The following is a 27,929-nucleotide window of genomic DNA, read 5'->3' on the forward strand; positions in this document are numbered from 1 at the left end:
GAATGGACTGGGTTGAAAAGGAGCACAATGCTCATCCAGTTCCAGCCCCTTTGCCACATGCTGGGTCACCAACCAGCAGACCAGGCTGCCCAGAGCCACATCAAGGGATGGGGCATCCACAGCCTCCTTGGGTAACCTGTAGAAGGTGAAAGCCTAACTTATCCCCTCATACGTACAGCTTATAATGAAAATAAGCTTCATCTCTAGATGGTAGTAGCAGTTTTAAATCTTAGATCTTATAACACGTTTACTTTCTAATACCAGCAGATTTAAAATGGTGTGTAACCACACACCGAGTACATCAACGCACCAAGCAAGCAGACACGTTCCTGGGTGATTTGTTTATCACCTTTACAGCCACAATTGCTAAGTGCTCAATTTCCAAGCAACTCCAAATAAAATTTAAAATAGAAGCTGCACCTTTCTGGTAAGCCTGAAATACCGTTAAGAATCAAGAATAATATTCTGACTTTCCCTTTCAAAGTAGGATTGGGAGGGGGAAGGGGAAAAAAAAAGAAAAAAGGCAGCTTACCTAAATTGTGTCGCTTTGTCTTCGCGTGCTCGTGAATATGTTTCTTTGTAAAACAGCCAAAGAAGACACAGTAGAGGCAAGAGTGGAGTCTGTTCAGGTGGGCACCACACATATGACAAATGCACGACTTTGCCTGAAATAGATAAACAGACAAAGAACGTGAACAACAGAAGCACATATCCAAATGCAACTGAACAGAAGAACCAAACAGATCCAGCTGCTGGCTCTGTCTTCACTCAGTATATTTGAACGATTCAGGAGGGGAAAACAGGATTCTGCGACAGAGAAACCAAGTAAGACATTAACAGAGAAAACTCTTCAGCTGATCCAATATATTTCTGAGCCCTGATAGGCAGCTGAACTGGTTACAGCTCTCAAAGCTTAACGAACACTCCAAGTAGAGGTAAGAGCCATTGCTTCTCCAAGATGCAATCCCACCACCCCCTCACTCCATCTCCGCATTTCTGGTGCCAGACAAACCCAGCATCAGCACAGAAACCTGCACAGCCACGTGCTCAAGCCTGGAAGCAGTTGTGCTGGACCAGATCTACTGCCTCTCCTGGGCACCCTGCAGCACTGCCTCTCCGAGTCTGACTGTTCCCAAGGGATCCAGTATGGGAGCTTTGGGGATGGGAGTTGGTGTGATGCTTCTTTGAAGTATGCACATAAACCTGACAGGAGAGCCTGCATTCCTAAGATGAAAATACATTTTAAAAAGCAGGGCCTGAAGAAAACAATGAGAAGATTACGTAGACTTTCTGGCTCTCATCATATTCAAAGCTATCTTTCAGCCAAAAAAACCCAAAGCTTTTTCTTGGCATTAAACTCAGGTGCTGCAATAGATCTTCGAAAAAATTACTCTATCCAGTCAGAGACTTCAGAGTTTGGGGATGAGCCTTCTGCTCTGCAAACCAAAAATAATTCAAGTCCAAACTACCCAACTAGAAGACGCAGATAGGAGAAGTCCCTCACATCAAACAAATTCACTTGCACTCAGACAAGTGGATTCAAGTGTCTGCTTAAGAGTAACTGAACTACTTTTACAGCCCAGAGCTATAAATACTTTTGCTCAATGTAGAAGCACATTGAAATAAACAAAATCAGAATTTACTGAATATCAAGATATGACTTCCCCAACCCAGACAATGTATTTAATCCAAGATAAACCCCAAGGTTCTTCAGCAGTATCGGCACAGTCTGCCACAACTTAAAATTAGAGCTGTATAAAAGATGCACAATATTGTTTTGTAGACTGGCTTCTTCCAGAATATTCATAGTTTTTAAAAGAAAACAAAACCAAGGGCTCCTGCAATATGCTGTGCTGTGAATTCCATTTCAAACTTCTACCAATTAAGACTCGAATTCTGAATTCCACACGCTGTGCATCCAAAGTCCTCCTAAGCTGTTTGATGAAAATAGATCCGTCGATTAAAAACTCCACACACCTACAGAAAGAAATATTTTAAAGCAGGACCAAAAAAATACATCACCACCAGAAGCACAAATTCCATCTTTAGAAGAAATGCTGCAGAACTGTCAAACTGTTGCCTAACGGTTGCTCTGTGGCTGCAAAAGCTAAATAGGATCAGCCTATCTGTTAAGATTGCTGCTATGACAACTCCAGCAACTCGCTATTTCCCTTAGCCTGCTAAAAATAATCATTCTAGCATTAAATGCATTGTAAACAGATGACTTTAGTGTGTAAAAACTCTTCTAGCCAAAAAAGACAAACTCTTGGGATATCAATTTTCATTCAAATGAGAATTAATTTTTTTACACACATACGCTACTCTTTAAGTGGTTAATTAAAAGAAGAGTTCATTCACTTATTTAAAGGAAGCTATTTTACCATGTCCTCTATTTGCTCAGAACAGCTCAAGACTGTTTTTCTAAAATTGTAAGAAAACGTTAAGACAGAGTGAGCAAAAAAATCAATACCAAAAAGCATAGCGGCTATTCTTAATGAGATTACCTGCCTTCTTTTCATCTCTGTGAGCTTTTAAACAATTTGCTAAGTTAAAGACAAAGCTTCCAGTCCCCTCCTCCCCCCAAATAATCAAATTACTGCGTTTCATAATACTCCCACCCCACTTACATCTCTTGAGGCCACAGTCTGACTAAGGCGAAACAGAACACAGCAAATGAGTAATCACAATCAGTCGGATCCATACAGTGGCAAGCTTGCTTTAAAACAAGTCTCAACTTCTTCAGAAAGCAAACCAGGCCTTGCTCATGGCCTGATGCCATGCTGATCAGCGATACATGAAAGGGACCCAACCACAAATCACTTGGTGGGGCTGCTCAATAGAACCCCTCCCTAAGGGGCCGCCCGCTCATGGTACCATTCACGGATTTGCAAGAAGTGAGCTAAAAAAGCAGCAGGCATTTGTAGGTCAGCTAACTAGACTGCTGACACTTCCAAGTCTCTCCAAATTGCCAGAGCAGCTTAATATTAGTTTACTCTCCTACCACCAAAACAGTGGTGGAAAATACGAGCATGCCCCCCTCGTAGTGCTTTCCCCTGGGAGCTCAGAGTTTGACAGCCTCAGCCCCAAATCTTGTTCTCTGGGTCAGCACAGGCTTCACCTCCAGAGAGAAGGTCATGCTGGGCAGGTGTACAGAAACCCACAAACCTGCTGGAAGTTCACACAGTATTGGCTCCTCAACTCCTCAGATAGCACTCTGAATAGCAATACACTATTTCTGCAAATCAAACTGTGCAGAAGAAATCAGATATACATAGTCCTCGGCTATTGCATAGCATCCTCCTGTATTTCCAACTATTTTACGAGTAGCTTTAGAAGCTCAGTTTTTATTTAATTGTAAATGAAAGGAAAACATCTTTATAAGTTTCCCATTAGGGTATTTCAGCAGTTTTGCCTCTTTGGCACAAACCAAGTTACGTCAAAGCACCTCCACAACAGAGATGTTATCAGTTTCAAACCCATGAGCCAAAGACCGCCTGCCTTTTACCTTCCACAAACCAGATTCACCACAAAGATCCATGGGAAAAGATGAACCAGGTAGCACACAGGACTGTGCAAGGCTTGTGAGGTTACAAGATCCTAAGGAAGGTGTAGCACACTGTGAATGTTCATAAGCAAAGCAGAAAAACATGTTTTTAGGCTAACCTTAGTGCAGTGCACTAAGCCATGGATCCCTGCAGGTGTTTTTATCATGTCCAAGCGCTCATGCTGAACTGCAACCACTTGGAAAGTAAAAACTTCCTAAGAGAAACCCACTTTCATTTCCCCCAAAGACAGGGAAATAAGTCAGTGTTTGTGTAAAACAAGACATATATCACGTGGGAGGAGAAAGCCGATACTGAAGCACAGCTGACAAGATTTGGAAGGCTTAACAGTACCATTTGCACCTCAGAAGTAACCAGCTGGGGTCAAATTTGCCTTAAGACACTGATACCAGCTCTTGGTCCCAGTTTACTTCAAGGCTCATTCTCCCCAGGCAGGCATCACTGACCTGCAGTCCATCAATTAATACGGTACCTGGGACACTGCATGCATTTAAATACTTCAACTTCAGAGCAGAGCTCTTAGATTCCAGGGAGCAGAAACGAGGGATTGATTCTGCACTCCTCTGTGCTATGGCATATAGATCACTCCTCCATACACTGATAGGATGATTCAGAGTTACTCTGAGTAAGCACACATTTCTGACACATTAGCAGTCAATAAACTAAAAAAAATAATAATAATAAATCAACTTAAGTACTGTTCTCTCACTTCCTGCAACTAAGACTCAGTCTGATATTGTCTGATTGGAAATGATTTTTTAAATAATATTATTCCATCAATACTGCACGTTCTGTTTCCCATTTCACTGAGGTCAGGGGTCCTAATGAAAGGTTTATTAGAGGCAGCAGAGCAGCAAGTCACATTCTATGAGTTTAACAAATATTTAGAAAGTCACCTTCAAAAAAAAAAAAAAAAAAAACAAAAAATGGGAAGCTTATTAATTCTTGGTTATTCCAAACAATTATTTGGATCTCTTAAAGCAGCAGAAAAAGACAATTAACTATTTCATCTCTGTGCAACAGCAACCTTTGAATACAAGGTGCCTGCTGCGCACTGCTGCATTTGCTGGCTCCTGCACTGGCAGAGCAGACAGAAGATGCCCTTCAGTTCTGCGTACAGAAAACTGGCTGCAACCATTTCTGCACAAGTTTCAACACAGACGCAACAACTGAGAACTCAAATGAGAAAGCTGAAGTGTTTAAGCAACATCACAGCTCTCAAGCATAAACAAAAACACAGTATATACTATTATGACTCTCTGAGCAGTTTGCTACCCTGAGGTAGATTAAACACAAGGCTAGTTCTGACTGAACATACTTTTGCCTATAGGTAGGAAAAACTGAAGGAAATGATGTGCTGCTGAACATACCACAAAAGATGCTGAAGAGCCATTATCAAACCATCTCCTCTTCCAAACTGACAAAACTTTTTTATTACACATTAAGATGCTGCACATCAGCAAGAGCACAAACTACCTCCCTGCTGATAAGGCAAACTATATGAGCATTAATCTGAACGGCTTCAATCTTGGGATCATTTTATTTATCTTATTTTCATCCCCAATACTGAAAACAGTTTGCGAACACCACTAGCAGAGAATTATTTTCTGCGGTCTTTGCTTCCTGTTTTTTTGTTTGCCTTTTTTTTTTTTTTGTTTGTATGTTTGTTCTGTTTTAATTCTGAAAGCATTTTTTAATTGTCTTTATTTTCAGGTTGCTTTTTTTTTTCCCCCCTTCTGTCTTCACGGAAGAAACATTAGCAACCACACAAGGGAGATGATACGAAGCGTTGGAGGCCAATATCACAGTACTTTGAATGACCTGCTTAATTAGTTTTTGTGGGCTTTTTTTTTTTTCTTGTCTAAAGGATATAGAAGAATGCTAATCCTGTTCCTTTTTTAGTTGTATTTTTTGGACTCGACAAATTCTCACAATTTGCTCATCTGGCAATGACAAGGCTGTGCTAAGTGTTCCACAGTGCTCTGATGCCAAGCTGATGAATTCTCTGGGGGAATGGAACTCTATCCTAATGAACAGGCAGCGAGAGCCACCTCCCCCAGCAGTGATGGTGTGCCACAACAGCATGGTTAGCCCACTAGGAACCATACACATGGAGCGGACCAATATTCCAATCAGGATCCCCAGACAGAGAAATCACAAAGGCAGAACTGCAGGGAGGGGAGAAAGAAACTTGAAGAAGCCCACTTAGCTGCTTCCAGTTCCTGAAGCTCGTATCCTTACAAATGTATTTTGTCCAGGGCCTTCAGATCCTCCGCTCACAGGGTGAAATAACACTATCTATCACACTGAAAGATTAAAAGTCTGGATTAATTAACTGAAGAAACTCCCACAAAACTGACAGCACCCAGTGCCAACTGACTGACAAACCAATAGCCAAACCATCGACTTTTCTTCTCCAAACTGTACCATAAAACAGGAATGGGTATCACTGAGTGGTTCCAGAACACAAACACTGGTTACTTTTATAACTCAGTGCCATAACGGGACCAGACTGGCAAAAGCTCATTGCCTATCACAACGAAGGAAAATACAGGAAGACTTTCCCTAAGCAGCAGCTGAAAGCAGATCCAATATAACACGTGAACTTGAAGAAGCAAATATTAAATAACTCTTGAGTGTACAAATATTAGAATAGCTCAGGTTGGAGAAGAGCTTAAAGATCATCTAGCTCCCTCCCGTGCTGGGGACCCCAGGCCTGCAGATGTGGCCCCACAAAGGCAGAGGAGAGAAAGACAACCACCTCCCTTTCACTGCTGGCCACCTCTCTGTTGATGCAGCCTAAGATATCACTGGCCTTCAGGGCCCCAACAGCACCCTGCTGGCTCACGTCCCACCTTTCATCCATCAAGACTCCCAAGTCCTCTTCAGCAGGGCTGCTCTCATCAAGTTCCTCTCCCAGTCTGTACTAGTACCTAGGATTGCCTTGATCCAAAAGCAACACAGCGCATGTGGCCTTGTTAAATCTCATTAGATTCTTGGGTAGTGACTTTTTGAGCATGCCTAGGTGCCTCTGAATGGCAACCCTCTCTTCTACTTTGTCAACTGCACAACTCATTTTTGGTACCATCAACAGACTTGCTGAGGATACACTCCCCAAAAAAACCCTCAAACAAAATAGCACCTTACAAACAGGTTCCACACATAAAGCTTCAAGAAAGCTTCTACCTTATACTAAGTATCAGAAAATATAGCGGGTTTATTTGGTGTTTATTAGATGACTGGATGCACTTCTTTAAATTCTTGAGAGCATTAATTTAGAACAGTATTGAAGACCACCTTCCACTGAGCCCAAACACACTACAGCTTCTCTGAAATCAGTAAAGCAAAAGAATTAAAAAAATAAAAAATAAATTAAGAATTCTGGAAGTTTTTTTTAGTAAGAGAACCTCCTTTTCCTCCCCTCAACCACGAATACAGAGTTGGAATTAATATATGCAAAGACTGGTCTGTAACAGCCAGAGCAGCCTTCCTGAAAGCGTGCTGCTAGCCTAGAGCTTGGATCTTCCTGGTTCTATCCAGTTCACATCTACTGCATCTCATCTACTTGTTAACACCACACTGTTACACAGCCACATGCTAGGACTGCCCTATCCTAAAGTGACCTTTCCCTGTTCCAAAGTGAGCGACTACTTGAAGTCAGTCACTTTCTTTTTCCCCAAGGACACACAACTAAAATAATGACTTGCTTTTATGTGGCCTTTCATTCAATTAGATCAAAGCTCAAATGAGGCTTGGAAGGCAGGATGGAAAATATCAGTGAATTCATCTTATTTGTCCCCATGAAACAGTTTCCTATTAGCATCCAAGCAAGTCATTCCTGAGAAGTTTCTTTCCACAAAAGATTTCATTTATTTTTTCAGTAACATCCTGGATTCACGCGAAGATGCCAACTTTCTGACACCAGAGTTTTCCCCTAGCATTTATGTATCATTTTAGATGGCTCAATCCAAATCTACGCAGCAAAGCTCTGCCATCCAGCTGCTTTGGTCTTCTACACTGCGTTACCCCACGAAGAACAACGCTGACCCAACAAAAAACAAAAGCAGTACTATGGGCAGTGGTAACAGCACAAGGGATCCCTATGTTGCGGAGCTCAGTTCCCACAGGAGACTTCCCAACACAGGCTGTATCAGGAATCCCACCCTTCTTACCAGAAGAACTGTTTTAAACTGCTCTGTTTTGTATCATACAATTTGCACCTAATATATGTTTTCCCAATTTAACCCAGGTGACTGCACAGGGGAGCTGGTGAGGAACACCCGAACCTCAAGTGCTGCGTGTAGTTTTAAGCACAGTACAAAAAAGAAACAAAGCTAGCCAAGAGCTCGAAGGAGAGCTAGGAAGATGGGGAAGGATCTGGGGTAAGGAGTGTGAGGAGCAGCTGAGTTGTGCTGAGGTCCCCTGGTTTGCTCAGCCCAGAGGATGTTGAAGGGAGGCCTGGTGGCAGCCCATAGCCACCATGGCTGAAGACAGCCTTAAACGAGGACAGCGCAGCATCCAGAGGCTGCATAAATGCTAACAATGCTATGATTAAAGGGCTTTTCCCAGGAGAGCAGCGTGAGTCAGTCAAAAACCAGGGTACACACTATTCTAATTTCCACCAAAGATCTCGCTAGTCATCAGGTGCCCTGTATGTAGGGGTTTTCTTCCCCCCTATTCTTTGTACTCAGGATCATTTCCCATGCCAAAAACTCAGCAATTAGTCAGATTTGTTGCTGTGGTGGTTTTTGTCGTGTTAAAAATAACAACACAACAATTTCCAATTTGTTTCACACCGAATTCTGCAGTAGGTGTAACACTGAAATAAAACTTAGGGAGCAGAATAACAAAAAAAAAAGAAGTTGTGTAACTTAAAAGCACAGGACATTGGAAAAACAGGGAGATACCCTAAAAAAAAAAAAAAAAAAAAAACAAAACCATCCCAGCTTTTCTACATGAAGTCGCAGTGGTAACAAGTGATATTTCAACAAGACAAAAGCAATTCTGCTCCTCAATTCAAACGACTCTGCTGAAATTGCTCATTTGCTTCTCCTTTGGTGAGTGCTCACCCCAAGCAGCAGCATTTACAAGTCTAAATGATTCCTCCAGCGTTCCACGAAAGATGCATTTCATAGCCTACTGCGTTCTTAAACAATTTAAATAATGGATCTTGTTCAAATTAAACTGCATGTTCTTCTTCAGCAAGATTTTTTTTTTTCAACGTGCAAGGCGTACTCGCCTGGTGAAAACACGTAAGCTGCTTAAGGCTCGGCACAGGCCTCTTGCCACAGAATATGAATGATGTGTGGATATGCGCAGCGTTGATTTTTATCTATTTCCTGCAATGCACCACTGCAGAAGCGAATTTCACATGAGAAGAAGGGGCTTGCCAATACTGCAGTAGTGTATTCTAAGATGTAGTACTAAATCTATTACTTTACCTCACCATTCTCGCGCGTCAGCAAATCGGGGAAATGTTCTTAACCGTCCTATCAGGTAATGTATTGATCTAATCTGTGAGCACATGACTCGGGAAGCCAGGCAAGAAGCAAGCTGAACAGACAGACCTGCCCAGAGCTGTGCAGAGAGCATTATTCAACTGCCTGTGCTGCAGGGAGATTCTGCCCTGTGTAACACTACACAGACATCTGATTCTTCCTATGAACACAGGTATGCTCTTGGGAAGTTGGCCACACTGCTTTGATGGAGATACTCCAGGAGGCATCCTTTCAGGAAAAAAAGAAAAAAAAAAAAAAAAGAAAAAACTTCAGTATACATAGACCAAAGTCCTACAGCTTCGTTTAGAAAAGCATAGATTTTTCAGCTCTATTTCTTTTAACCACCCCAAGATGTTCATAAGAAATGTTAACTTTATTAGTCCACAAAGCCGAAGCAATTCTGAGACGGCTCGGAAATGCTACAGCACAAATTTTCTGTGGCGTGACTTATTTATGAGATAAAATACACCCAGCAAAAAAGGAGATGAGTAGAAAATGAGCAGCAACCAACCGACTGAGTGCATCTATTAGCAACTATTTGTTTTATAGAAAAGAAAAACTGCTGCACTGAATAGGGAAGAAGCATTGTCAAGCCTAACCAGAAAGGCAGCAGTATGGCAGGAAAATTCCTGCCTTCAGAAGCTCCCTATGAGCTACACACCATTCTGTCTAGACTTTAAGTGTTATTATGTATGACATTTTTATATCTGCTGTAGCTAAACAAGCCTACTGCTAGCACCAAAATTAACCCAATTGCTGAGGAGTTTTCTGACAATTGTGGGTTTCGATTATGCGTATAACAAACAAGTCATACAAGCCAAAGTCACTTTGGGCCATAAGAATAAAACTTCCTTTTTGTCTAACAGGAGCTGAAGACAAGTTCTAGTCCCCTAACAGTGTCCACAAGAAAAACTGTTACAAGACAATAAAATAAATCTCCCTTTCAGTTGCACAAAAGCTACACAGAACATTCGCTGCTTCTGCTTTCAAAGACCAAAAAACTTTTCCAAAATGCACATCCCCCCTTGAAATCCTACAAGAAACATAAGCTGACACAGAGAAGACTATTAAATTATATGCACTGAACAGTCATCACATCATCACAGCAAAGTCAGTCCTATAAAACTGCACAGCAAACATTTTGTACAGAATAAGATGGAATATTCACAGGGTTTGAAACATCAGCGCTTTCACTTTCTTCACCCAAATGATGCATAGTATCAACCCACAATGGTCAAACTAGAAATTCAGCTTTTCTGCTAAAATGCTGATATTAAAAGCTCAGCATCTAAGGAAATATTCACATTGATGCAGCTACACATGTACAGGAGTACTGTAAGCCAAACAGCACGTTAGTGGCTGGAACATTCAGAGAATGAAAGCAAATTCAGTATGCTCACACAGAATGTGCTTTGATGATCTAGTAAGCTGAAGCTCTACTTCCTCATACCTCAGTACAAAACAAATTAATAATTCATTTTACAAGAGCAAAACACGAGGTCTTTAATTCACTGGAAAATTTTCAGGTGCATTCACAAAGCTGAAGTTATGGAGACAAGACAGAAGTGGTCAGAGAGCTGCAGCTCAGCCTCCAGCCTGAAGATTCGCACAGATGGATGTTCTGAACCCTGAATATCTGTTACCAGATATTCTTTGGTAACAGCTTTCCAAAGCTATGAGAACACAAGATAAATTTTGGAAGAGAAAAGTGGTTTTTGTTTCTCACTCAAACTAAAAAGTCGTGAAGATGAATGAAAGCAGCTCCAGAAATAAAAACATCTGGGAAACAAGCATCCTGCGTCCATTAAGGAATCTGCAAATTGCTGCAGTCTCAAAGATTAATCGTTAATTACGTGTGTAGGAAGGTGGGCAATAGCTCCTCAGTGAAGAGCTTCTGTCTCTTACTACGATGCACAGCCAGTGATTTTGGTTTAACGTTTCACGACACAGAGGGAATATTAAGTTGTTTTGCAAACTAAGTTCATTTCACCTGAAGCCCAAAGAAATGAACTGGGGACAAGGAGGAGAAGCAGTAAGATTGGTACTGCCTCACGAGATCAGGGCATGTTTCTGATGGACAGAAAAGGGGAATCTCTGAAATGGGCTCAGGAAGGAAAAAACAAAACAACCCACAGTAAAACCCACACACAACCCTCAATCCTGCCCCCTACCAGAAATGAAGAACACCCCCAAAACACACCATAGCCGCCACAGCAAACAGTTGCTTTTCTGTAGAAACATGGAAGTATTCAGACCTATGCTTGCCCCCCCCCAACATGCTATGTTAATTATCTGAAAGCCAAAATTCCATTACAACAGGAAAAAACATTCTGTTATATGCAAAGCACCTTTAACCTTACCCAGTTATGCATTTAGACCAAACAGACAATACAAAATCTTCATGTTTTGAGGTGAAGGTGGTCCTGTGTGAAACCAGGAGTTGCACGCAGTGATCCCCCAGGTCCTTTCCGACTCGGGGCACTCCGTGATTCCTGCCCTGCTAGAGCACTGCAAACACAGACCTGCAGCAGATTCAGAGCAGCAAGGACAGCATTTCTTGATAGCTTCAGAGAAGCTGGGACAACAATCTCCTCAACAAACTCCTATTTTCTTCCTAGCAATAGCCAACAATTCAACAATATTTTGTGTTTTTTTTTTCCTTCCTAACAGCAGCATTAAGTAAAAATCCATACATCCTCTTCTTGCAGATGCCTGTAAGCCATTAATGGATTACATTTCACATACTAGCATCAGAGCTCCATTCAGAAGACTCAGACGAATTTCAACACCGTGATTAAATTAAGGGTAGAAAAATTTATCCCTGCTAAGTCTATTCTGCACAGTACTGAAAAGAATGCTAATAGAAGGGATTTTTTTTTAATTATATATACAATTATCCTTTAAATAAATAAATAAATAAAAGTGTAATCACAAATGCAACTATCTGTGTCTTTTTGAGGGATGTCAGTCGTTTTGACTTCAGGAAACTTATTTTGATACTGATTGGGCTCAGTTTAACAAACATGAGGCAAACCTGCAAGTGAATGGAGCTGACGTCCAGGCCCTAAATCTGTCCATTGGCATTTGTGTTAAGGAAAAAAAAAAAGACCAGAGCCTCAGTGCAATGCAATTCTTTGACGAGCAATGCTGAGAACCATCAAAGAGATGCAAGTCTTCATCTTGACCCAGCTCAGACCGCTGCCCACGAGGAAAGGAGAACAGGGCAGAGTTTGTGTGCAGGTCAGGAGCTGCTCACCCTGCCAGCAAAGGGAGCAGCTTCACTGCACTGCAGCCTTAAACAACATGAATTCAATGAAAGAAAAGAAGCCTGTCCTTACTGCTGAAAGAATGAATATTCAGGCAGGGAAACGGAGAGGTGTTTTGTCAATAGGCTGGTTTTTAGTTTGGTTTGGTTTTGGTGGAGACTGCCTACCTCAAGCTTTGCAAGGCAGTTACACAAGATTAAGGAGCAATGAAAGGAAGGGAAAGCACAAAAGCATCACGTGGAAGGAGAAGCATAAGAAAAAAGAATTCAAGTTCTACAAATACATGAAGAACAGTCTTAACTTTTGAAGACCTAAAAAACCTGATCTACAACTAATTTAATATTGAGCTTTTATTTCATTCTTCTAACAATTATTCTGTTCATTCTTAATTTGGACCAAGAGGTCCTTGAAGACCTTATGGAGTCTTGGACTAAATGATTTCCAGAGGTCTCTTCCAATCCCTACCATTCTCTGACTCATACTTGAATTGCAGAGGGCTGAGCTGCAGGACCACAGCAACCCTAGAAATAAACTCACAGGTAGCCTCCAGTAAGTGTAATCTCCTACAGTAAAATATTCAGAGATTTGACAAGAACAGATGTCCTGCTGACCAGACCAGTTTACAGGGGAGGCCTACTGCACACTGGCAACAGATCTCTCTTCCTACTTTCCTTGCTCTATAGAGTAAAAACTAAAACAGAACCAGTGAGGTTTCTCCCCTTAAAGGGAAGTTTGTTCCTAAAAACCTTTCACATACCCCTTACTGTTCCAAAGGAAGATGCTGGAAGGGCCACAGAAGGAAGTGTGAAAATTAAGTGAAGATCACATTACTTTCAGAACCAGAATCATCCCCTCCTTCTTTGACACCAAGTATGTGAGCTTATTCAGAGCCTTAAGCATGATGCAGCCTGTCTGTATAAACACCGGATTCTTTCTGAATTACTGATGTTTCCTAAAATCCTAATGCTACTTGATGCCTCTATTAAAATACGAAAGATGGAAGACATTCTAAGTGCTACCCAAACCCAGGGAGGGAAAAAAGAGATCCATCCTCATATCAGCAAATACAGAATATGCTAAACCTCCTTTTAAGTAAGGAAAAAAAAAAAAGAGACTTTCACAGGGTAAAACAGCTGGGGAGTTCTGAGAAGCACTTTGGATCACCAGCTCCAAACTACCGCAGCAATCTTCTGAAAGGAGCACTGCTTTTACTAAAGGTGTTGAGAACTGAAGCGAAGAAGTTTTGAAATACCCTGGGAATTACTGCAGTTGTTGAAACTGAAGTTCTGTAGAACAGGATCCAGTAACACGGAAAGCTTTGGACCCAATGCCACTCCTCCACTCCATGATGCACTTTCTGGCACTACTGAAGCTCATGAAACACACACTGCTTCACATCTGTGCAACAGAACGCTCTTGGAATTAAAGTACTAGAACACAAGTGACAAGGCAGCAAAGGAACAAAGTTTACACGAGCATTCAAACAGTACTCTCACCTTTCAGGTGTTCTATTAGCCAGAATGCCTGTGCCCTGTAGGCAAGAAAAAGTAGCTTTCTATGGAACACGTAACAACTTCATCAAAATTAAGTGGAAAATGTTAAAATTCCTATTAGAAATTTAATTTTGTTCACTGCCAGAGAGCTACGAAGACAGTACTTTGATGTAGAAGACAATTTGCTTGTCAAACTTAATGAATTACTCCAGTTGTTCTTTGATTAATCACATAAATTAAGAACATAGAGAAAAGGTTCTCTAAGAGAAGGGAGATTTCTCAGAAGTTTCCAGGCACGTTCAAGTGTTTTTCATCAGCACTGTGCACTGGCATTTCTCAGCAATGAATTAATTCCTGGGATGAAAGTGTACTTCAGACACTGCAGTGATGGCACTGGGGACTGAAGGGGGGAGGTGGGGAACAGTGCTGCCTACATGCAGTTCTGGGAGAGACATGCAAGCTGTCCTCTGAACTTAAACTGCTTAGGAAAACCAGAGACAGTAAAATCCCCAAATAATATCCATTATAACACAGATAAGCAAGCAGGAATAGATATTTGCACACGAATTCAAGTTCTGTAAGCCAATCCATTAGATTCAAGAAAAGAAAAAATATCAATATAACTTGCAAAATAGGAGTAACTGCAAGTAAGATGAGAAACGTATCAGCCCACTTCTTTTACACCATCCTTTCCCTCCATCAGCTGTAGAGAACTGTCCCTTCCATTGATTGTACCCAATGAAAATACAGCACGATGTGTAATCTGTGTGTATGCATACATACATATACACACATGTATGAATGCAATCGTTCTGCTTAGAGGAGACAGCAATCCCAACTTCCTGCAAAGATGGGGTCAGAAGGTTCTTTATATACTCTTCATATGGACTAAATACAAAGCTCCAGGAAGCCTTGACAAATTTTACACACACTCTGTATCTACGTGAACCCCGGTACCGTCTGCATGAAGGGAAAACGTACGTTACTGCAGAGGCCTTGCTCCATTTACGTCTACCTCTATTAATGCTATGGACATTTGGCAGTTCTCATTATGCATCTGGACAGAAGCTTATCAGTTCCTCTAAAAGCAGGCAGACCTTTCAAAAAGAAATAAATGCACAAAAACTGCAAGATGAACATCAGCTACAGAGAGCCTCCCGGAGCACACACACCAAACAAATCAGCAGCGGTTGGTGCTCCAGAAACAACGCTGCCTGCAGACCATGCTTAAGGAAGGGAATGAAGACAGTCTACTTGTGCAGTACAGCTGATTGCCAATAAAAATACTCATGCAGATGAGATGGATGCATTCAGATGACAGTCAGAACTGCAGTTACTGCACGTCTGACAAGCATAAAAACCCAGAGCTCAGATTCTCGGTGACATCAGCAAACACTGGGCTCACAGCACTTCCATTAGCACTAATAATGAACAGAAGCAGCATTTCACTTACCAGAAGATCATCTGTACAGCAGAGCTACAGAATGCTTTCAGAAAGAAGCCTATTCAAATGTAATTTACAGTTTATCTTATCAGAAGAGTTCAAGAGTACCTGGGTGTGCATGCACTGTAACATAAAGCAGAACAGAAGAGACAAGTTGTATGAATAATTGTTTGATTCAAATAATCTATTTGGAATGCAAAAATCGGGTTTCTGAGGACTCAAACAGAGAAAGAGGTAAAGAGAAGTAAGAAGAGGAAATACAATCAATTTCAGTTATCTAAGCCCAGCTGATGAGCAGAAAATAGGTTGAAATAACCAGAAGTCTGTTTGGAGATAGCAAACTGCACTGCAGTTCTTCAGAGAAGGGATTATTATTACCAGAACGGATTTGCAAGCATTATCAGCCGGTCAGCTGCAACACCTTGAAATACAGATCTGCTATGTTTGATAAATATTCAGAGCACAGCTCAGCCTCACCAACCATTACACCGTGCTCTCAGCATAAAACAAGGTTTTGGAGAATTTACAACAAATCCTCCATTATCTCAGCCATAAATCAACTACAAAATTGAGTCTCTTTGTATTTTGCAAACCGGTCAAACTTTGTCTCTAACAACACAAAAATGAAGCTTTTTCCAAACAAAGTTGACAGAAACAACTGGGGAAGAAGCCTGACAAATCTGTGCCCTCCCTTATTTGTCTTCCTGAGGCACACTGTTGGAAGAAGGAAAGAACAGCACCCCAAAAGCACAGCAATGTGAGAAGCGACCACAACTCCGATGGTTCTGAATGGGCTCTCGGGGTATAGGCAGTGCAATGGTGCACTCATTCACAAACACACTACCAGCTCTATTCACCTTGTGTTGAAGCAGTTTCATCTTTCCATCTTTACAGCAAAAGAAGATTCTCTTCATGGACAGCTAGAGTCTGCTTCTACTGGGGAAAAAGAAAGTCAGAAACAGCAGCTATTTCAATGGACAGCAGTTCTGCATTCAGGAGGATTCAGGCAGCTCTTATGCTGGCAAACACTCTCTTAAAGGGGAAAAGAAATTCAGAGTAACCATTAATATTATATAGTTAATAATAATACTAAGTTCCTCTTTAAACCAAAGAAGAGGAGACAGAACACCAACAGCCACAAACATCCAAAGAAAGAAACACAGAAAGATAAAGGGAAAAATAGTCCTGTATGTGGCCAGAGCACACTGCTCTGACAGAACACGGACAACCATGAATGTTTGTCAATTAACCTTTAAATCAGTGAACACGATCCTTAAGAGGCAGAGAAGGAAGATTCTGTATTACGCTGGATACCATCACAGTAAGTATCCTGTATAACCATTCTCAGCTTCTCCTTCCCAAGGTTAAGCAAACTGCCATTAACTCTATTATCACGTTACTGTTGTTGGACTCATTTTTTATGTACACATACACCACTGTTTGACCATACACACATAGAGCCAAACAAAAAAGTACAGTCACACAGAAACGAAATTAACCGAAGGCAAAAATCAGTCACAGTGATATTTTAATTTTAATTTAGACTTAAAAAGAAAAAAAAGAAAACTTGGGAATGTTTCCATCAGCTGAAACGCCTGATTTACAACCAGCAGCAGCAGCACCAAAAGGAATAAACGCGTGTTCTTAAGGCTTCTAAACACCAAAACATTTTCTCATCACACAGTTCTGCTCTCTGGTGATAAGAGATAAAGTTCTCTAGCACTCCTCCATGAGACTGGTATTGAAATGAGAAATAGTTTCTAAAGCCATTTACAGGAATTATCTGCATTTTCAGTAATGCAGCACAGATGAAGTCGCTGCGTGGGCAACACCAACACAGCACAGAGTCAGAAACACCAGCAAAAAGCCCACAGTGCTGGGCACTGCCCTGCAGATGGGAGCTGGGCAAGAAGGTTAACGAAGCGCGGCCTCAGAACGAAGCAGCCACACTCAGCAAAAGGCTGCCACCAAAATTAATGACATTAATGCTTTGTTCCTTCATCATCAGACACGAATTACAATTACAATTTTATTGCTCCGTATTTTGTTCAAATATACCCTGGTGTGCTTTGCCACAAATCTACACTTTGAAATCAATGGAGTAATTAGAAAAAAAAAGCCATAGAAAATTAGTACACTGAGCAGTATTTCCATAATTTCTCTTAAGAAGATATAAGCAGACATTAGATACCATGAGCACTGCTTTTGAGGGAAGTAAAAATATACTCATTTGGTTTTCCAATTAAAAAAAAGTTACTTTCAGCTGGCTTCCCATCAGTAAATACACGACTGGGAGGAAACAAAAAACCAAAACCGGTTGGTGGCAGCAGCAGATCTGACCTGCAGCCACAATGACACCTACCAGCTTTTCAGATGGATACAATTTGCTTTTGAAGAGACGTATTTGAATTGCAGCACAGGCACGTGCCAACAGAGGAAGCACCAGTTACTTTTAAGATGCGAATGCATGTGGCTTTGCACAGAACATAAGTATTTGAAATAACACCACCGCCAAGGAAAAATGAAGGTCCATCCATGAGAATGATCTGTGTTCACACAAGCAGGAGGCTAAATCTGCACAATAATTACTCCTGACATAATTACACCCTTTGGGGAAAGGAAACTTGGCCAAGAGTGCCTGCACCAAGGACTCCTGCTGAGAATCCTGCCCAGGAAGAACTTCTGCCACATGCATGGGGCAGACAGAGCCAGCTGTACCACCAGGAGCACTACAGGCAGAATCGAGCCAAAACCATATTTCACCTTTGAGATATAAAGGCACAGTCTCACCTGAACATATATATCATTTTCTCTCCTTGTTCTTTCCCACACTGTAAGAACATCAATAGTTTTTGAGAACTCTTCATTACTGCTCCCATCATGCCAACAAATGTTCAATGGCAGATGAGGTGTATGTCTTGCAGTGTCCTTTATAGTTTGTTTCCTTGTTTCCTAAAGGAAGATGTACTCACCAACACTATCTGCTGGTTAGGGCACTAGCTGCATTACTAATGGCTCATTAAAAACTCCAGACCTCTTCCTGAAATTAACAGAGTAGCAAAAATGTATGCATGCCCAACATTGGTAAAAAGAAAATGAAGATGCATCTGGTATTAAAAATAACCACAGTGCAATGTCTCATGCTAAGAACAGAGAACTGATCTTGCAGTTTGTTCTAAACAAACCCTGTTCCTGCACTCACAGAAATGGTAATTAATTTATCATACATAATGCACGTGGCAGTGCAGGTTCCACCTCAATATATCATTCACTCAGACACGGCAGTGGGGGCCAGAAATAATATAGAGAATTCAACTCCTCTCTCATTAGCCAGCTCCAAAGGGAAATGCAGGATAAGCTGGCTGGGTTCTTAAAGCCCCTGCATACTGAAAAATGTCATCTAATAAACACACACAAACTACTGCATCAGGATGGGAATAATAAGGGAAAACATGGGAGAGAAGGAGAAAAGGTGAATTCCTACACCTTGTAGCCGAGCAAAAACCTGAACTGTATTGGCATACTTCACTTGAAAGAACAGTTAAAAGCTTGATGTACGAACAGGGGATTTTCAAGGAAACTATTTCAATTGCAAATCAGTAATCTCACAAAGATGAGAGCAAAAGCATTAAATGAGATCCCGTATAGATTTCTGGTTCTGATCTCCTGCTCTGTTTCTATGGTTATCAACACGCAGCGTTCTGTGGACAAATACATTGTCTATGCTTTACAGCAGGATTAGAAAAAGAATGCGAGAGCACTGCCTCAGACCTTCTCAAGAGTATCTCAAGTTGCTTAAGAGCTTTCCCTGCCAAGTAAAGAGGTGGTTCACCCAGTTCTGGTTTTCAAGAGTGCTTCTTACGATCTAGCACTGCAAATAATTAAGACCAAGAACATAAAATAGGGAAGATAGCGTGACGGGTATAATGTGTGTGACACTGGAGCAAACCCTCCTGACCTCATTTCTGCTGGATCTCGACCTACAGGAGCTCATTCAGAATAATTTAACTTCCACAGCAACTTCTCTAAGAAGCAAGAGACAATGGAGTTACCAGTGATGCAACACTTTGCCACTGCACATAATCACACTGATGCTGGAAATACGCTGGGAAAAGCAGTCAGTTTACCTTGTACTGAGCAAAGGCAAGCCTCACTTCCCTGCTAATCCATCAACACTGTCTGCAGGATGTTGTGGTTTCCCCCCCCCTCAGAAGTTCCACACTAAGTAACCCACATTTATCAGCAGCATGAGGGCAAAATCCTAAATTGCTCTGGGTGACCTTAGATAGTGGACCAAAAAGCTATCCATTTCCCTTTTCATAGCCCTACAGCATCCCAGGCACAGAAGAGCCCCTAGTGTGGATGCCCCCAGAATACTTACAAGGGACAGATGTGAGCAAGTAAAAGTGGTGACCACTACTCTGTGATGTTACAGCAGCATCTTCCAATTAGCCCAAATAACAATGTAGCCTCTAAATTAGAGCCATAAATAGTAGGGGTAAGATATGTATCCTTGGGCATTTACAGAAGAAACATTCAAAGTGAGGTCACATTAGAAGAGCTTAACCTAGCTGAAGGAGTCTCTTAGAGGCAGCAGTGTCAGTCGCTAGCAAGTAAGAAGTAGCTCTCAAAATGTCTTTCAGAAAACTGTAAAGATATGGGGGCAGGAAAAGTTACAGTCCCTCAGAATCAAATCAATCTACTAGCACATTTTTTAAAGAAAATGTAAAGCTTTCACAATACCTAACTATTGCAGACCACACAACGAAAACAGCACAGGGGTCACTGTTCAATTCCCTTTTCAATTCCACCCAACCTACCTTAAAAGCATTCTGCCCTTCTCAGCCCCAACACCAAATACAGCTGCCCTCGAGGCACAACAGAAGCATGATGCCCATGACCAGAAGTTCACCCACCTCTTCACTCGTGCTCCACAGCAATGCGTCTCACTGGACAACAGTCTTTCTCCCCCAAAGTCACAACAGCCATAAACAGGGGGAAGGGAGGCTGACTGTATGTTCTACGGCACATGGCTACGCAATAAGACTCCTGAAATAATTTTCTCTGGTGAGCATATAGCCAACATATCTGGCAAGAAGCAACTTTAAGCATGTGTTGCTGTGACAGCACTGAATTATCACCCCAGTCTGCAGCAAGATTAACGCTTACAACCTTGGCACGAAGAGCAGCGTGCTCAGATAGTGCCAGGAGCAGCACTGCGGGATTGGACCTGAAAGGGAGAGCACACAGTAAGGGGTTAATAGCACACAATGCAGACATTTGCCTAAACTGTAAACAAACTGATAATTTTGAGGGAGAAAGCAGCGTACAGACGAAGAAGGCCATCAAGTGAAACTCCAGGTATGAAAGGAGAAAGACACTGCCTATAACGGAGGATGCGCTCTAAAGAAGAGTTACAGAGGAGAGCAGCCCAACAGGCTTCTGGCTAACGCAGAAACATCTGAGCATCCAGACAAACCAACCTGACATGACGTTCACTGCTCCAAAAACTGCAGGCAATCTGTGCAGGGAAGCAACCACCGCGATGAGGAGCATTACTCACACCTACAACTGCATCTGTCGGACCTGTGTCCCGCAGCACCACTGCCATCACCTGCAAGCTACACGCAGAACAAAGCCAGCTCCAGCCTCACATGGGGGTCACAGCTCACATTACACCAAAACCAACAGCTCTACAGGCTGCTGCCTGGCAGACTCACAGCCCTCCACCCCCTTTTTCCAGCTAACGGACCATAAAAAGAAGAAACCTGACAACAAAGCTTCTTACTGGAAGTTTAATACGGAAAAAAATACAAGGACAAGAAAAGCCATGAAGCTGAGGAAATCGTGGTGCCACCTCCTTCCTGCTTGTAGCCTCCTCATACTGAGACCTCCTTTTGCTTTGCAAAATTGGCAGAGCTGTAAAGCACACCTTCTGCTCTGTGATCTCATTTGAAAGACTTTCTCCTATGAAGAGATTCCACCAAGCATCAGCTACACCTACAGCGCAGCTTTAGCTTGCTTCAAGAACAAGAAGAAATATAAAATATTAACACTGATAGAATTGATTTCACAGATTAAGTGTTCTAATCCCAAGATCTTAACTTGAAGAAAACACTGAAGCCCCAGAAGCGAAGCTGTATGACTCGCAGCATACGAACAGGTGAGGCTGTGGGATTCAATGCTGTGGAAAATCAGGACAAAAGGATTCAACCTGTTAAAAAATAAAGATACGTGAATTTACAATTAGTACAAACTGGATACAGAAGTACGCTTACTGTGACAGGAACAGCCTGATGGCATCACATGTACCTCAAGTAGATACAACAGACCTCTGAACTCTCAAATGAGAGGACATTCCAGTGAACTACATTATAAAACGTATTGAAAATTTTTAAGCAAATGATTATAATTCATCCCCTATCTTGCTAGGATGTTTAGATTCCGTGAGATTTAAAGCACCACCACGTAACAATGTGGCAAAAACGTCCAGCAAAGAGGAGTAATCACTGAAGCAGACTGCTAATTGAAGTCAGCTTGGGATAATCTGCTTTGGAAAGGAATCAGGGAAGCACACCTAGAGCTCTGAATGCTGGCTTTCAACTATAAAGTCAACACTATTAGATGGGAAGACCAAAGCTCATCTAAAGGCACAGCTCTGCACACAGTGCCCACGAATTTCAGTCCTCTGGGGCAGAGCTCTACCCCTTCATCTTCACCTGCTCCAAAACACAACTTGATGAAGCACCACCTAATTCACAGCTTTCATATGAACTGCACTCTCTGCTGCCATCTACAATCAACCACTCAAAGGAACAAAACCAGTCAAACCTCATCAATTCCAACTAAAACTTACTGCACTCCGTCTCCAACAGCAGGAGATGCTGTATAAGGAGAAGACGTGAGGCAATGCTTTTTGTGGCCCATCTGCTTACAGCTCTCTCCTCCAGCACAGTGTCACTGGAGGGCAGGGCTGTCCATGCTGGGCCCATGGTACCACCACAGGTTGTGTTGCTTTGGTTTGTTTTTAATTCTCAAGGACTGCATGCTGTTCTGAGGAGATGAAAGCCTTTTTACATACTATTGTACTGAGTTTATTGGCTTATTTAGATCAGATACTTGAAGAAATCTGACAAAAATAAGCCCATGAGCCGTTATTTCTTTTTTCCCTCCCAAGCTGCAGGTCAGAATCTTGTGTTCTATCAACTATCTGTGCAGTAAATGCCATCAGAGTAAAATCCAGGCTTGACAGCTATCTTGGGCTTGGATTAGAAGTGTCATCTGCATTAATGAGGCAATGAGACTAATGCCTGCTGGGGCAAGAGAATGATGAAGCATCAGGTAGTTTGCACCTCTGAGCTCCGCCAGAAAACATCTCCTGGTCAAGCAGCCACCAGTTAATAGGATTCTGCAAGGTGTTTCACACAGTTGCTGCCCTCACCTGCACTAGACTGAAATCAAACACATGTTCTTTCACAAAGAACACCTGCAGGTGAGGCTGTTCTGCTGCTGCTGGAAGACTGTGCTGTCCTGGAGCTCGTTCCCAAGTATGAACAGAGCTGCAGGGCTGAGTTGGAGCAGGCCTACCTACTGCAGCACCAGCTACAGATCACTCCAGATTTCTGCAGAACAACTTTCTGTGAGAACCAGAAATTCGCCTCAAAAAAATGAAGCGATAAAAACTTCTGAAATCTTCCATTTTGAGCACGCTTAAAGCAGCTCCTCAGGTAGCAACATGAAGGTATTTTTAAAATAAAAAAGGAAATGTATCGGTGTTAACAAACTTTGTTTTCTAGGTAGACAGCAGTATTTTTCAGTAGTGGAGGAAAAAACAGGCAGCATTGTAGCAGCTCAACATTAAGTTACTGACCTGATTGGCTGTACAAGCTGCAGAATGCAGCACTCAAACACAGGAAGGCAGCATAAAACTAGGAAGAAAAAAGAGGTGCTAACGTACTCAAAACACATCAAAAGCCACATCCCATAGCAAGCATCTCAAAAGCAGAACCCAGGGCTCTCCCAGCCCTCCCAGGCTTTCCCAGCCCCAAAAGGACAAAGGCAGCACCAGCCCTGACCCTGCCCCGTGGGGCTGTGGGTGCCCACACCTCTCCCTGACCCCAGGACGCACTGGGCTCTGTGCTGCTCCTGCTGCCTCCATCTGCCACAGTGATCCCCCAGGGCTGCAGCCAGCTGGCACCGTTTGGAACGGCCTTGGGGCTGCTCTAGACTGCACAAGGGAGTGGGCCAGAGGAAAGCCAGTACCATAAATAGCTAATTTACAATCCCATTATCCCATCCTCCTCAATTGTGCCCGGCTCGAGCGAGCCACGTGCTCTGTGACCAGATAGTTTAAACAAAAATAATAATCACCATCATTATTCAAGGAAGTTAAAACATCTTAACAGGGTTTGATTATAAAGGATAAAATCTGAACTTAGAGGCAGGCCTGTTAAAGAGGGAAACAAGTGCTCATAACTTGATTACACAGAAAAACACTATTCATTTCATTAAATTAAATGTAATGCAAAAAGCAGATTTTCTGTAATAGCTGATCACAAATTACAGGCATCCTACACTCTCTGGTTCATTTATTTTTCACAAGGAAACTGGAGCAGGAGCAAATTATTTGCATACAGGAAAAAGTTCTCATGACTGCACAACATCAGAGTAGTTTCACCTCTCCGACTCAGCACGTTATCACACCCACAAAAGCAACCAAGCACGAAAGCTGCAAGTCAGAGAAGCACAGAAGGTGGGGTTGGAAGGGACCTCATAGCCCCTCGAGCCCCAGCCCACCACGAGCAGGCCGTCCCCACCAGCTCAGGCTGCCCAGGGCCCATTCACAGTCTTAGGCACCTCCAGGGATGGCATGCATCAGCAATCCCAGAACCTTGGGTTCTCTCCCATCATTCCTCCCCTCCAGCTACCAGCTGTGCAGCCTCCCATTCAACCCCACGCTGACACACAGCACATTCCTAAGCCAGATGAAATACTAAGAGAAACGGCTTTCTCCCCCCATCTTTATCTCTTGTCCTTTCTGGTTCATGGCACTCTTGCACCAGCACGGTGTGACAGCAATAACACAGACAGGTGCTGGTGATTCCTTACACTGCTAGGGAAAGGCAGACCCACAGTCAAGGCACTGGAGTTTCTCAGCTGCCAATCTTCAGCAGTAAGCACAGAAAGCTCCAAACTTCCCATCGCTTGCTCCTCCAGTGAGTCACTGAACCACAGAACATCCCGAGTTGGAAGGGACCCATAGGGATCATCCAGTCCAAGTCTTGGCTCCGCACAACGCCAACCATAATCCAAACCCTGTGTCTGAGAGCACTGTCCAGACACTCCTCGAGTCAAATACTGCCTGGCTACTGCACATCCCTACCGTATCTGAATGCCACTTTTTCCACTCAAACCATTTCCAATTCCAGCACACAGTTGTGGCTCGCTAATACCAGCGGGTATCACTAGTTTTTACCCATTAACTCAAGCATTTAAAGTCAGTCAGATTTGCTAATTTACTTTTTTTCCTCCTTGCCAACACTTTTGTTTGGTTTTTTTTGTTTGTTTGTTTGTTTTTTACCACTGCTCAAAACCTTGTTTGCAAAACAGCTCCAACTCAGAGGTACAATGTGCTTACAGAACTGAACGGCTTGCTTTACAACAAATTGCTGTAATACAGTCATTCTTCAGGCTACTGCTGAACTGGAGTTTCCAGCTGAATGCTTCTTCCACAGTCAGACTTCTGCAGAACACAGCCCTTCAAGGAAGACAAAACTCCACCTCCTGCTGCCCAAAATCTTTCAGGAAGGGCCTGAAAAAGCAGCACTCCAGTTATGACACGTTCCTGGGAATTCAGACCCATCATGATCTCTTCCCTTATGTTTCCTTTTAGCTAAATACTTAACCACGTGGATGGACAAAAACATTATTTAGCACCATAAAGTGAGCTCATTAATGCTCCACGTGCATTATTCATTTTTAAACTTGGCACTATTTCACAAATACACACTGCTACTCCATGTATTTATGAACTCTGGAAACACTCCACTGCACTTTGTGATTCAGGCCCCTTCAATTAGCAAACAAGTGATGGATAGCAACTCCTCTGCATGTGCAAGTCTGAATCGATTCTGATAACTGAATCAATGCAGAAGCTGGAAAGAGATACAGACAGACGGAAAAGTGGATTTACTGGGGGCATCACAAACATTAAACATCACAAAGTCAAAGTCACAGAATTACCACGTGACAACAAAAATCATTACAGGTATTAATACAGAATTCTCCTGGATGAAGTTTAAGATCAATTTCCCCATGGAACAGCCTTACAGTGACAGAAAAAAAGCCTTGTTCCTCTTTACACACAGAACTCATGGAACTACTTTTATTCCTTTGCCTGTTCTGCTTTCCACATCACTGTTAAGATCACCCCACCACCATGAGCACAAACTGCTATCAGGAATTAGCAAAGAATTAACACAACTCTTAAACATACCTAATAATTAACGGGGTGGGGGGAGTATCTACTAAGCAAGCATGACAAATCTGCAATGCACAAAAGCAATGGCTATGTGAGGATTTCACCCTGCTCAACAGCAGCCAAGCAGAATAGCAACAAAGCTCAAGAACAAAATTGGGCACTACTATGAGGATAACCCAGCACAGCAAGGCAAAGAAAAACATACAGCCTTAAGACAAATGCTGCGTTTGTCACCAGAGGGCACAGGGTCAGAAAAGCTCACCTAACACCAATGAGGTACTGGAATGAGTCAGCTATCTCAGCTGTCTTCACTTACAGAGTTGTCATACATCTGGCGCAAGGTAAATCTTACTTTTATTTGGCAAGTTTATCCTAAAGAATGTCATTTAAAAGCTAACTTGTGTGTAGGAACACATCTGAATGCATAGGAGGGGAAGGGGAAGAATGGCTTTTTGGTTTCGGGATTTTTTTCCCCATAGAAATGACTGCGATGCCAGCAAGAAAACGCAAAGACAAAGGTTATGGATGCTGCTTTCTCTATCTGCAGCAACAAACACTGCACTGTCAATTCATGCCTGCACTTCATAGAAAACAAAAGCAAAACGTACACATATGCCCTGACATTAAATTCAGAAAGATAAATCTAAGTGGTCTTTTTCTGTAGGGATTTGGCCTCAGATGCACACGCTGCTGAGTGAAACTGCAGTGCAATCGCAACGGATGGAACACGACGTCACACTGGTGTTTGATACCCCATCAACCACACCACCCAACTGTGCCCAAGCATTACTGGGCCTTCTGTGGGGTTAAGCAAAAGAATTATTGTTATTTCTCATTTTGTAATTTTTAGAGTTACACATATTTCTTTCTAAATAGTGAATTGACATGTGCATGAACAAGAACAATTGCTTTAGCATACAGGGCCAAGAGCTGCACCGCAGCACTCCAGGCTAAAAGCTTAACAAAAAAGATGAGATTTTTCTAACAATCTCTTAAATGAAACCCAGATTAATCATCTCTACAATTTAATTCTACATAAACACATCTCGCTGAATAAATGCAAGTGGCAGCCAACCACCAGTGCACAGCAGCATGGCAGAGGAGCAGAGCTGGGCGTGGGGTGGCACACGAGCTCTTGTTGCACTCACCATGAAGGCAGCACCATACTGAACCAGCTGCTCCTCACCACTGCTGATACTGCGAGGATGTTTAGTAGATTTGACATGTTCATTGCTGTCAGCATTTGTTACGGGACATCACAATTTGCCCTGGCCCCAATATTTAAGCTAAAAAAGATACTGCATCCGCTAAACACGTTGCAAACAACTTTTGGTACCATGTCACCCTTCCTGCAGTGTCACCTTGCCCAGGACCCAATTTGTTCATTTGATGACAGTTTTAGCACACTGTGGACCTTCACAGGAGTGCTTCCCAGGGATGGGCTGGCATCACCAACTGTGCACAAGACAGACAAGCAGAGTCACGTTAATTTCAAGCTCCATTAAGCACAGGAAAGGAAGAAGGCAAAAAAAACCCAAAACTTTACCAACTTGGAAAAGCAGCAGACGCACAAAAAAAAGGGAATTTTCAAGCAGTGTTACAAATAACTGATGAGCTTTGAGAAAACCTCGACTAATGCTCTGCACAACTACATGGCTGCAAAAAGACTGAGTATTTGCTTTCTTTCAGACACAAAAGATTGTGAGGAGACAGACTGTTTGCTAATCTGTTACCTACTGATAAAGTGAATCTCAGGTTACTTTGAGTCAACTGGTGTCTGCTAACAGCTCACTTTGCTGATTATCAAATAGGCCTTGAAATAGATGAAAGTGAGTATTTTTCTAAAACAGGAGATACCATCACAGCACCAGGATGCCTTAGCACTGAGGCAAACCAGGCACCCCTCTGAAGCTGCTATGCAAGCTGCACTAATGTGGTACCACTGCTTGGAAACGTGTTCTGAACCAGACAGAACAGAGGTTAACTTTGCAGTGACTCACTCCTACAGCATTGATTGCACTAGCAGCAAATGCAGCAAAGTTCTCTGAAATTAAGCAGGCTGTACATAAAGGACTGCCAAATCAATATGCAAAAGAATACAACTACCAAGATGCAGCTTTCAACCAGTCAGAACACATCTATCAGCTCCTAGAACTGCTTCTGCTACAGGAAGGTTCCCAGCTCA

At 42.4% G+C, this 27,929-nt stretch overlaps 1 protein-coding gene across 2 annotated transcripts in view; it reads right to left on the bottom strand.

Moving 5' to 3' along the window:
- Window positions 1–27,929, bottom strand: part of USP22 (ubiquitin specific peptidase 22) — an 87,407-nt gene that overhangs the window by 53,032 nt on the left and 6,446 nt on the right. For both annotated transcript variants that reach the window (XM_042828146.1, XM_042828144.1), the window contains exon 2: window positions 533–665. In XM_042828146.1, coding sequence (XP_042684080.1) covers window positions 533–665 — 133 coding nt within the window. The remainder of the gene's footprint in view (window positions 1–532; window positions 666–27,929) is intronic.

This window comes from Centrocercus urophasianus, unplaced genomic scaffold (genome assembly GCF_019232065.1).
Source record: "Centrocercus urophasianus isolate 14NV4802_14NV808 unplaced genomic scaffold, USGS_Curo_1.0 seq_29, whole genome shotgun sequence".
Lineage (NCBI taxonomy): Eukaryota > Metazoa > Chordata > Aves > Galliformes > Phasianidae > Centrocercus > Centrocercus urophasianus.